This window comes from Pseudochaenichthys georgianus, chromosome 18 (genome assembly GCF_902827115.2).
Source record: "Pseudochaenichthys georgianus chromosome 18, fPseGeo1.2, whole genome shotgun sequence".
NCBI classification, from domain to species: domain Eukaryota; kingdom Metazoa; phylum Chordata; class Actinopteri; order Perciformes; family Channichthyidae; genus Pseudochaenichthys; species Pseudochaenichthys georgianus.
In genome coordinates this window covers 20,595,332-20,608,434 of record NC_047520.1, presented here as the reverse complement: position 1 = coordinate 20,608,434, position 13,103 = coordinate 20,595,332, and the positions used below count along the sequence as shown (strand labels likewise).

Sequence of the window (13,103 nt, the reverse complement as noted above, 5' to 3'; positions counted from 1 at the left end):
TACAACTACAGCTACACCTACAACAGCAGCACCTACAACAGCAGCACCTACAACTACAGCAGCTCCGACAACGGTGCAACCCACAACTACTGCTATACCTACAACTGCAGCCCGTACTACTGTTGCAACAACAACAGCAGCACCTACAACTACTGCTGCTCCGACAACGGTGCAACCCACAACAACTGCTACACCTACAACAGCAGCACCTACAGCTACAGCTGCTCCGACAACAGCGTCACCTACAACTACTGCTTCACCTACAACTGCAGCCCCTACTACTGTTGCACCAACAACAGCAGCACCTACAACTACAGCTGCTCCGACAACAGCGCCATCTACAACTACTGCTACACCTACAACAGCAGCAGCTACTACTGTTGCAACAACAACAGCAGCACCTACAACTACAGCTGCTCCGACAACAGCAGCCCCTACTACTGTTGCAACAACAACAGCAGCACCTACAACTACAGCTGCTCCGACAACAGCGCCATCTACAACTACTGTTTCTCAGACGACGGTGCAACCCACAACTACAGCTGCAACTACAACAGGAGCACCTACAACTACTGTTTCTCAGACGACGGTGCAACCTACAACTACAGCTACACCTACAACAGCAGCACCCACAACTACTTCTGCTCCGACAACGGTGCAACCCACAACTACTGCTACACCTACAACAGCAGCACCTACAACTACTGCTGCATCTACGACAGCAGCACCTACAACTACTGCTACACCTACAACTGCAGCCCCTACTACTGTTGCAACAACAACAGCAGCACCAACAACTACTGCTGCTCCGACAACGGTGCAACCCACAACTACTGCTACACCAACAACTACAGCCCCTACTACTGTTGCACCAACAACAGCAGCACCTACAACTACAGCTGCTCCGACAACAGCAGCCCCTACTACTGTTGCAACAACAACAGCAGCACCTACAACTACAGCTGCTCCGACAACAGCGCCATCTACAACTACTGTTTCTCAGACGACGGTGCAACCCACAACTACAGCGGCAACTACAACAGGAGCACCTACTACTGTTGCAACAACAACAACAACAGCAGCACTTACAACTACAGCTGCACCTACTACAGCTACACCTACAACAGCAGCACCTACAACTACTGTTTCTCAGACGACGGTGCAACCTACAACTACAGCTACACCTACAACAGCAGCACCTACAACTACTTCTGCTCCGACAACGGTGCAACCCACAACTACTGCTACACCTACAACTGCAGCCCCTACTACTGTTGCAACAACAACAGCAGCACCTACAACTACTGCTGCTCCGACAACGGTGCAACCCACAACAACTGCTACACCTACAACAGCAGCACCTACAACTACAGCTGCTCCGACAACAGCGTCACCTACGACTACTAATGCACCTACAACAGCAGCACTTACAACTACAGCTACACCTACAACAGCAGCACCTACAACTACTGCTTCACCTACAACTGCAGCCCCTACTACTGTTGCAACAACAACAGCGCCATCTACAACTACTGCTGCTCCGACAACGATGCAACCTACAACTACTGCTTCACCTACAACTACAGCCCCTACTACTGTTGCACCAACAACAGCAGCACCTACAACTACAGCTGCTCCGACAACAGCAGCCCCTACTACTGTTGCAACAACAACAGCAGCACCTACAACTACAGCTGCTCCGACAACAGCGCCATCTACAACTACTGTTTCTCAGACGACGGTGCAACCCACAACTACAGCTGCAACTACAACAGGAGCACCTACTACTGTTGCAACAACAACAACAGCAGCACTTACAACTACAGCTGCACCTACTACAGCTACACCTACAACAGCAGCACCTACAACTACAGCAGCTCCGACAACGGTGCAACCCACAACTACTGCTATACCTACAACTGCAGCCCGTACTACTGTTGCAACAACAACAGCAGCACCTACAACTACAGCTGCTCCGACAACAGCGCCATCTACAACTACTGTTTCTCAGACGACGGTGCAACCTACAACTACAGCTACACCTACAACAGCAGCCCGTACTACTGTTGCAACAACAACAACAGCAGCACCTACAACTACTGCTGCTCCGACAACGGTGCAACCCACAACAACTGCTACACCTACAACAGCAGCACCTACAGCTACAGCTGCTCCGACAACAGCGTCACCTACAACTACTAATGCACCTACAACAGCAGCACCTACAACTACTGCTTCACCTACAACTGCAGCCCCTACTACTGTTGCACCAACAACAGCAGCACCTACAACTACAGCTGCTCCGACAACAGCGCCATCTACAACTACTGCTACACCTACAACAGCAGCCCCTACTACTGTTGCAACAACAACAGCAGCACCTACAACTACAGCTGCTCCGACAACAGCAGCCCCTACTACTGTTGCAACAACAACAGCAGCACCTACAACTACAGCTGCTCCGACAACAGCGCCATCTACAACTACTGTTTCTCAGACGACGGTGCAACCCACAACTACAGCTGCAACTACAACAGGAGCACCTACTACTGTTGCAACAACAACAACAGCAGCACTTACAACTACAGCTGCACCTACTACAGCTACACCTACAACAGCAGCACCTACAACTACAGCAGCTCCGACAACGGTGCAACCCACAACTACTGCTATACCTACAACTGCAGCCCGTACTACTGTTGCAACAACAACAGCAGCACCTACAACTACTGCTGCTCCGACAACGGTGCAACCCACAACAACTGCTACACCTACAACAGCAGCACCTACAGCTACAGCTGCTCCGACAACAGCGTCACCTACAACTACTGCTTCACCTACAACTGCAGCCCCTACTACTGTTGCAACAACAACAGCAGCACTTACAACTACAGCTGCACCTACTACAGCAACACCTACAACTACTGTTTCTCAGACGACGGTGCAACCTACAACTACAGCTACACCTACGACAGCAGCACCTACAACTACTTCTGCTCCGACAACGGTGCAACCCACAAACTACTGCTTCACCTACAACTGCAGCCCCTACTACTGTTGCACCAACAACAGCAGCACCTACAACTACAGCTGCTCCGACAACAGCGCCATCTACAACTACTGCTGCTCCGACAACGGTGCAACCCACAACTACAGCTGCACCTACAACAGGAGCACCTACAACTACTGTTTCTCAGACGACGGTGCAACCTACAACTACAGCTACAACTACAGCCCCTACTACTGTTGCACTAACAACAGCAGCACCTACAACTACTGCTGCTCCGACAATGGTGCAACCTACAACTACTGCTACACCTACAACTGTAGCCCCTACTACTGTTGCAACAACAACAGCAGCACCTATAACTACAGCTGATCCATCATCGGTGCAACCTACAACTACAGCCACTACTACTGTTGCAACAACAAAAGCAGCAGCTACAACAACTGCTGCACCCACAACTGCAGCACCCACAACTGCAACACCTACGACTGCTGCACCCACAACTGCAGCACCCACAACTGCTTCATCTACAACTGCAGCACCTACGACTGCTGCTGCTCCAACGTACGTCATCACAGCAGCCTTGGAGGGCGAACCATTTATTGATGCTTATAATGACAACACAAGCCCGGAATACAAAGAGTTAGAAACACGACTTCTATCAACGGTGAATGTTTTTTTGTTATATCACCTCGATTTGAGTATCTCTGAATTTGTACTTTAAGTATATTGTGACAAAAGTGACTAAAAGTCTTTCAATGTTGCTTTTTTTGCAGTGTTCTAAGATATACAAAGCCAAATATGGAAACAGATTTTCCCAATGCAAGGTGAAAAAGCTCAGGTAAAAAAGGTTTCCGGATTTGGGTCTCACAAAGACACATTTTCATTTCATTTCAAACCTTTATTTATCCAGATTGGTCCCATTGAGATCATAGATCTCTTTTTCAAGGGAGACCTGCAGCATATAGGTTCCACATGAAACATAAAACAATAAAGGACATTATACATTATATTTACAGGATACATAGTTATAGACATTTACAAGTGCCCATTGTATCAGCAAGCATTTCATTTAGCCTAGCTTTAAAAACATGCAGAGGAATGAGATTGCTCAGTTTCAATTCTTGCTGAAGATTGTTCCAAGCAAGTGGAGCTGCGCACATAAAAGCTGTCTTACCGAAGACAGTCCTTGCTCTTGGCACATCTAACAAGACTACATCATGTGACCTCAGACAATAGCTGCTTGCAACTCTCTGTGTTATCAGAGAGCAGATATAATACGGGAGTTTACCCAACAAAGCTTTATAGATAAACGTGTACCAATGACTGAGCCTCCGTACAGAGAGTGATGGTAAACCTGCCTTGGTATACAGTGTACAGTGATGAGTAAGCGCTTTACAATTTGTGACAAATCTCAGAGCGCTGTGATACGCAGCATCCAATTTGCTCAGATAATTGGCAGGTGCATTCATATAGACCAGATCCCCATAGTCCAGCACAGGTAAAAAGGTCACAGTGACTAGCCTTTTCCTGGCCTCAAGCGAGAAACAGGACTTGTTCCTGAAAAAGAAACCTAGCCTAACCCTCAGTTTTTTAAGCAGGTTATTGACATGAAGTTTAAAAGAGAGACAATCATCAAGCCAGATACCCAGGTATTTGTAACAGGCAACAACTTCAAGTTTTGTTCCTTGCGTAGTTACAATATCTAAAACAGGCTCTGGTGTCTTTTTAGCTTTTGAAAAGAGCATTACCTTGGTTTTATCCACATTTAAAAGAAGCTTTAGTTCAGAGAACTGAGTCTGAATAGTGTTAAAAACAGCTTGTAATTTAACAACAGCCTCCTGAATGGAGGGACCTGCACAATACATCACAGTATCATCCGCATAAAAATGTAAAGTAGCTTCATCCACATTATCACCTACACTGTTAATATATATGGAGAATAAAAGTGGTCCTAAAACAGAACCTTGTGGTACACCATTAGAAATGTTTAACCACTCAGAAGACAGCCCATCAAAATGAACACATTGGGACCTTTCAGAGAGGTAGTTCACAAACCACCCCACTGCATTGCTGGATATGCCAATACTGAGTAGCCTCTGCTTTAAAATGTGATGATCAACGGTGTCAAATGCTTTGGAAAGGTCAATAAACAGAGCTGCACAACTCTGCTTATTATCTTAAATAGTAGTAATGTCATTTACCACTTTCATTGTCGCAGTGATGGTGCTGTGTTTCTTTCTGAATCCTGACTGATGTTTAGACAGGATATCATTTATACATAAAAACTCCTTTACTTGTTCACTCACTAAGCGTTAAAAACTAAATGCTTTAGTGTTGATAGTGACAGATGTAAATCAGACGACACAAGGCACCAGACAGAGTCTTTCATATCATAATTGTTCTCTTTTTTCGTTTGATGTTATAAAACAGAGCTTTAGCATTAAGGGCGACCGGAACTGAAGCAGAAATGGGAGTTGTGTTCAACAGCACTACTCCTCTTGCAGATCTCCCACAGAATAATGAAGTGGTTCAAACCTTAGTAGAAGCTGTGAATAATACCAACAGTACCTTCGACGTGAGCATAAGTCCTGATTCAGTCAAAGTTGAATGTAAGTAAACACAACACAATGTTTCTCTCCAATACGTTTCTAAACCATTTTGAATAACATTTGCTGTGCATGCTTGGTTTATAAATAATTTACTAACAAAAGTATATAGCTAATGAAAAAATGTAGCTAAGGACAAAATATCGGTAAAGACAAAATTAATGAACACTATGCTTTTCAGTTTGGAGTTGTGTATTGTTTAATGTCACATCTTGTAAATAAATTGTTATTTGTTACAAGAATACTTTTTCCTATGAAACTTCAGAACAAATATAATTTTGTCAGCCCTTCATCATTGATCTTATTTCTGTAAAACTGGCACCAGGGTTTTACCTAAAAAAAAAACATAAATTCTCTTGGTTTGGGCATTGATACATATTAACATAATGTTTATATGTCTGTTTTTACAGCAGGTCCAGTCCAAGCTACAACTACAGCACCTACAACTGCTAAACCTAAAACGGCAGCACCTATAACTGCACGACCTGCAACTGCAGCACCTACTACTACAGCCCTTATAACAAAAAGGGTGACTTTCAGATCTGTTCTAGACACATTTACGAGTGACTTGCTGAATCCATCTTCTGCTGCTTATAATGGTCGGGCTACAATGATAAATACTCAGGTAAGTTTACCCCAATAAATGAAATCTGCTGGTATATCTACGGCAATATTTTAGCGCCCACTCAAAATATGAGAAGCCTACTCCACAGTTACCACAACATAATTATGAATTCTTAACTGATGAAAGACCAATAAAGATCAAGTCAAATAAATGAGTAGAGCTCTAAATTCCAAGGCAAAGGTTTATGTGTAAAATACATGTTTTTGTGTTTCTACAGCTTACACCTGTTTTCCAAAAGGCATTCCCTTCGTCCTTCAAATCACTAGATGTTGTTTCATTCAGGTAATTTTTTAAGACCATTAAAGTTTTATAATAAAGAGTAGGATCCTATATCTGATATTTTAAACAATATCTTTTTTTCTCTTTCTGCAGAAACGGATCAATCATCAACGACATTGATGTTTCATTTGGAAGCACATCTGCTCCTAATAGCACTCAGATTGCGAACGCTTTGATCAACGCCGCTTCAACAGTCGTTGGATTCGACATTGAAGGCAGCTCCATTGGTGTAAATGGCATATGTAAGTAAATACTGAGTGCTACTTAATAAAACAAAAGGAAAATTCTACTTCTTGTTGATTTAATGTTTTGTTTCTTTTTGTTCTCATTTACAGTTTCCAGTGGAGTAAGACAGGAGATCAGTCTTGTCACCGCATCCTGCCTCTGTCTGTTGTCATGGATACTATCAAACCAGCAATAGCATTAGGGCTGTTTTTACAATTTGAGTTGTAATCACAACATGACTTCCATCACTGGAATGAAAAATGATTCATGGTGAAATACTCTGTTGGTTCAAAAGCATTCATGATGTCTTCAGTCTTGTTCAGCTTCAGATGAACTTGATATAAAATGTGACTTTGAGTAACGCGTCCATTCAATCATCATTAGACCAATAGGCAGACATGTAACATTACCCCAGGAATGTAAAAATAATTGCACTAATAATGTACAAATTAATCTTCACTGATCAATTTGCTATAAGAATATTTAATTTTGTAACAATAACTAATGCTATCTTGTTTAAGTTTAGAAAAAAATTCATAGATTAAAATGAAGAAACACATCACTCAATCGTCTAATCCATTTAAATGTATAAATGATGTACAAATACAGCCTAATATCACAAATCAGCTTCAGGGGGCTTTACAATCTATGCAAAATGTCTTGTTTGTATATATTCTGCCGGAAGATTTACAGAATACAAAATCTCTAAAAGAAGTGTATTTGTCTTTTGTGTGTTATTTATCAATTTTCATAGGTAGTGTATAAGTGTATGTTATCAGGTTTAATGTCAGGACCCTACATAAAGCACCAGTGATGTCAATTCAATTCAAAACCTTTATTTATCCAGGTAAAATCCCATTGAGATCAATGATCTCTTTTTCAAGGGAAACCTGCAGCAGTAGGTTCCACAAGAAGACATAAAAACATAAACAACAGAACAACAAAAGGACATCATACAGCAAAATGTACAGGGATTACAATTTACATATCTAACCACATGTACAGGTACCAACAGCATCTGATTTTGTAGCATCCAAGCATCCATCCATCCATCTATCTTCTCCCGCTTATCCGTGGTCGGGTCGCGGGGGTAGCAGTTCCAGCAGAGAGCCCCAAACTTTCTTTTCCCTGGCCACATCAACCAGCTCTGACTGGGGGATCCCAAGGCGCTCCCAGGCCAGCGAAGAGATATAATCCCTCCACCTGGTCCTAGGTCTACCCCTTGGTCTCTTCCCAGCTGGACGTGCCTGGAATACCTCCCTAGGGAGGCGCCCAGGTGGCATCCTAACTAGGTGCCCGAACCACCTCAACTGGCTCCTTTCGACGCGAAGGAGGAGCGGCTCAACTCCGAGTCACTCCCGGATGACCGAACTTCTCACCTTATCCCTAACGGCCCGTCTACACTACAGCGTCGACAGCGTCGAAAGCTGCTCCAAGCTGCCCATTCACTTTCAATGGGGTGACGTCACGTAGCCGCGCTTTTTCGCCGAACTGAATTGTGGGTAGCATATACATATATAATATATAATATAATAAGGTATATATAAACACTAGATGACTCACCCGCGCTGCTGGCCAATTGAGACCGACGTTGCCACTTGGCCGCCATCTTGCTACAGGCAGTTCTCTCATTCATAACATTATGGTTTACTATTTAAATAACCATAGCTTGCTCAATTTTCAACCAATTTTCAAACGGTTTGGTTTTTTATAAACATCAAAGATGTAGTTATGATACTGCATACTTATAATCATGGACTTTCATATGGAAATAACATTAATCATATAAAGCAATAGCTATACACACACACACACAAGGTATTTATATTAAATATTTGCCGGTGTATATATTTCCATTTATTTTATTATATTGTTAATATTTAAAATAAATTATAAAATTAAAATGCATTTATATTTTATATATAAAAATCGGTCTCATGTTACCACTCTGTAAGCCAAGAGTTGTTAATTTAGCAATGCCTTAGCTTTAAGAACAGGGACACAACTAATGACAATAGCATATGTTGGTATATTATTTAGATATTCACACCTTTATCAAAATGTGCTCACAGACAGGCCAGTTCTGTCTAATTTATCACAATTATTTTTGACATGAGATCTTCATATCATCCTAGTTTTGTATTTAGTTTCTAGATTTGTAAACAAATCCAGAACCTTTGAAATATGTTATTGAAAAAAGACCAAGAATAATATAAACTGTACCATGTGTCCTTTTGTGTCCTTCTGTAGTCCATTTGTGGTTTGTCTTGTCTCACCCCGGCTGATATATCACAAAATCCACTGTTTAAATGGTTCCCTATATTGCCCCTATGCAATATAGGGAACAATTTAAACATAAACTATCCTATGTGTCCTTGGGTGTTATGAAAGGCGGCCCCCCAAAATAAATGTATTATTATTATTATTAAGAAGAACACATGGCACACCAACAATCAATCACCGTCCAGCCTCAGCTTTGGTATTCTTTCACAACCATGTTATGGGTTTATTAGACTGAGCAAACATAAACATATGTGGGGAACATAGTGCTGCGTCTCCTGTCCGGTCAAATTCCTCACTCCTGAAGTGCTCACTGCAGAGCAGTGTCCTGTCACAGGAAACAAAACCGTCCCTTCTTTGGGCGAGTTCCCACTGCCTCCTCCTCTCTTTGGTTTTGGGAAACCTTAAAAACATGAGAAAGGTAGCCAGATATATAAATTATTGTCAACATGTTCCTCCCTTCTTTCCTTTAACATTAAGGGTAGGACAAAAATACACACCGAAATTATCATATTTTTGGTATGTATGCATGTATGTATAGCCTACTTTAAGAATAAGACAACCACACTAAGAGTAATAAAAAAGGTGTACAATAGAAACATTAAATAATTGTGTAAAGAAATGGTAACAACATATTCTAAAGAGGCTGGGTCAACAACAATCTTGCAATACTATGATCTCACATAGCCCCACTGATCCTGTGTAGCAGGACTTGTAATGTACATACATCCACTAAGTAATTAACGATTATCCTAATTGTAGTCATAATATTGTCATATCTTACACGTGAAAGGTGATCCCACGGGTTCTTGTTTCCAGACTGCGGTGATTAGAGCATCCGTAGGCTGCACAAAAGTCAGGCATAGTCAGGTACTTCTGTAAACACAAAGCCAGCAAATTCCTGTATCATAATGCAAGATCCGTTGTGACGAAAAGGGAGCTGAGCCAGAAGGCAAAGCTCTCTGTCTACCGGGCCATTTTCGTTCCTACCCTCACCTATGGTCATGAAGGATGGGTCATGACCGAAAGAACGAGATCGCGGATACAAGCGGCCGAGATGGGTTTCCTCCGCCGGGTGGCTGGTGTCTAGCTTAGAGATAAGGTGAGAAGTTCGGTCATCAGGGAGGGACTCGGAGTTGAGCCGCTCCTCCTTCGCGTCGAAAGAAGCCAGTTGAGGTGGTTCGGGCACCTAGTTAGGATGCCACCTGGGCGCCTCCCTAGGGAGGTGTTCCAGGCACGTCCAGCTGGGAAGAGACCAAGGGGTAGACCTAGGACCAGGTGGAGGGATTATATCTCTTCGCTGGCCTGGAAGCGCCTTGGGATCCCCCAGTCAGAGCTGGTTGATGTCGCCAGGGAAAAGAAAGTTTGGGGCTCTCTGCTGGAACTGCTACCCCCGCGACCCGACCACGGATAAGCGGGAGAAGATGGATGGATGGATGGATAATGCAAGATGTTTTTAACAAGCCAAACCACTTGGAAGAAATCATGTGTAACTTAAGTTGTGTTGAAAGAAAGAGCAGTTCTGCCTCTCCCACTGGTGGAGTTGTGGGTCAACTTTGTAATACTAGGTCTCACTGACAGCCTCTTGTTATTAGCCAGCTAATAAATACAACCACATACACAAAGAAAAGCTGCAATTTCAACATGTCCAAGCATCCTGTATCATAGCCATGCTAATCATGTTTATAATAAACCAAACCGTTTGTAAATCAGTCAAGATGTCAGTGAGTTAAGAGTATTTTTGTGCAGATCACTCACCTGACAACAGCTACCATAACGCGAATCAGAGTAACTGTTGACTGTAGCAAGATGGCGGCCGGTCAGCTACGCTGGAAAATCTCCCATGAGCCATCTAGTGTTTATATATATCTATGGTCTCAGGCGTCCCAGGCGACCAGAAGTTGAACGGCCCGTCTACACTACAGCGTCGAAAGCTCCAAGCTGCTCCAAGCTGCCCATTCACTTTCAATGGGGTGACGTCACGTAGCCGCGCTTTTTCGCCGAACTGAATTGTGGGTAGCAGAGCGAGGCGTCTCAGGCGTCTCAGGCGTCCCAGGCGTCCCAGAAGTTGAACATTGTTCAACTTCTGGTCGCCTGGACGCCAGAGTAGCCAGCGCCAGCCAATCAAATCCCGTTTCCCAAAATCTGACAGCTGAAGCGCTAGCCAATCAAACCGCGTCTAAGCTGGGAGAGATATCCCGCCGTTCATTTCTATATTTCAAAAAAAGTCGGAGGAGAAACTAACTATCGCCGTAGCGAATCACCCGGTTGTGTATGACCAGACCCTCTTCACCTACCGGGATACAAACCGGAGGAACCAGGCATGGAGGGAGGTGGCAGAGACAGTGGGGGAAACTGGTAGGTCTTCGCCTGTTTGGGGAGCTTATATATATATTGCTCCCATAAAATCCCCGGGGGTTTTTGCTTTGAATGTCGGGGGCGGGAGATTCATGTGATTGGTTGTTGGCCGTGTTGCTTGAATAAAATCCCCAAGCTCCAGACACGCCCAGCTCCAAGCTATTTTTGGAGCTGTAGTGTGGACGCTCCGTCAGGGAGACACCAGCCACCCTGCGGAGAAAACCCATCTCGGCCGCTTGTATCCACGATCTCGTTCTTTCGGTCATCGGCCATCCTTCATGACCATAGGTGAGGGTAGGAACGAAAATGGCCCGGTAGACAGAGAGCTTTGCCTTCTGGCTCAGCTCCCTTTTCGTCACAACGGTGCGGTAAAGCGACTGCAGTACCGCTCCCGCGAGCTTTAAAAACATGTAGTGGTACTAGCTTGGTAATTTTCCATTCTTTTTGCAGACTGTTCCATGTTAGTGGAGCTGCACATCTAAAAGCTTTCTTCCCTAAGACAGTCCTAGCACTTGGCAAATTTAATAAAACCACAGCATGCGATCTCAGGCAATAAGTACTTTCAATTCGCAGAGAGATCAGGGAGCAGATATAAGATGGTAGTTTATCCAACATGGCTTTGTAAATGAAAAAGTACCAGTGACTGAGCCTCCGTACAGTAAGTGATGGCAAAACCGCCTTGGTATACAGGGTACAGTAATGCGTAAGTGCTTTACAATTTGTCAAAAATCTCCGTGCACTGTGATACGCAGCATCTAACTTGCTCAGGTAATTGGCAGGTACATTCATTCACCATAGTCCAGCACAGGTAAAAAGGTCACAGTGACTAGCCTTTTCCTGGCCTCAAGCGAGAAACAGGACTTATTTCTGTAAAAGAAACCTAGCCTAACCCTCAGCTTTTTAAGCAGGTTATTTACATGAAATTTAAAAGTGAGACAGTCATCAAGCCAGATACCCAAGTATTTGTAACGGGTAACCACTTCAAGTTGTATTCCTTACGTAGTTACAATATCCAAAGCAGTCTCTGGTGTATTTTTAGCTTTAGCTTTAGAAAAGAGCATTACCTTGGTTTTATCCACATTTAAAAGAAGCTTAAGCTCAGAGAGCTGAGCCTGAATAATGTTAAAAACAGCCTGTAATTTAACAACAGCCTCGTTAATCGAGGGACCTGCACAGTACATAACGGTATCGTCCGCATAAAAATGTAAGGTTGCTCCTTCGACATTTTCACCTAAACTCTTAATATAGATAGAGAATAATAGCGGACCTAAAACTGAACCTTGTGGTACACCATTAGTAATGTTTAACCACTCAGAAGACAGCCCATCAAACTGAACACACCCCACTGGATATGCCAATACTGACCAGCCTTTGCTTCAAAATGCGATATTTATTATTTCAGTGGAACAATCGTGTTTTTGTTAACTGAAATAATAAATAAATTCAAAAGTGCCTTTAAAAGAAAATGTATTCAGATAAAGTATTTTTTTCCCAGAAATGTTTAAGGTTTTGTATACATAAAAATGGTATCTTACAGTTCCTTTGTGAGAGAATTTTTCTTTAATAGTTACTAACATTAGATATTTTTAATGAGATATGGACCGCAAAACAAAAGAAATCCCTGGTTTTCATTAAAAAAAATCAAGTCACTGAATGCAAGTAGTTGCCTTAGCATATTTTGTTATGAGATGATGTGAATTACTGTTCAAATTAGTTAATG

General features: G+C 43.0%; 1 protein-coding gene and 1 long non-coding RNA gene across 2 annotated transcripts; one reads left to right on the top strand and one right to left on the bottom strand.

Annotated features, from left to right (window-relative positions):
- Positions 1–5,462: 5,462 nt before the first annotated feature.
- Positions 5,463–6,941, top strand: LOC117463536 (interphotoreceptor matrix proteoglycan 1-like). Its single transcript, XM_034105800.2, has 5 exons — positions 5,463–5,619; positions 6,027–6,241; positions 6,459–6,523; positions 6,614–6,762; positions 6,856–6,941. The coding sequence occupies exons 1-5, from the start codon at positions 5,478–5,480 to the stop codon at positions 6,939–6,941; spliced, it is 657 nt and encodes a 218-aa protein (XP_033961691.1). The 5' UTR covers positions 5,463–5,477.
- Positions 6,942–9,059: 2,118 nt separating this feature from the next.
- On the bottom strand, positions 9,060–10,883 carry LOC139435745 (uncharacterized). The gene is made up of 3 exons (XR_011644955.1): positions 10,784–10,883; positions 9,810–9,901; positions 9,060–9,428 (listed from the first exon to the last, which is right to left on the bottom strand). It is a non-coding gene; the product is annotated as an uncharacterized lncRNA (long non-coding RNA).
- Between the last annotated feature and the right edge of the window lie 2,220 nt (positions 10,884–13,103).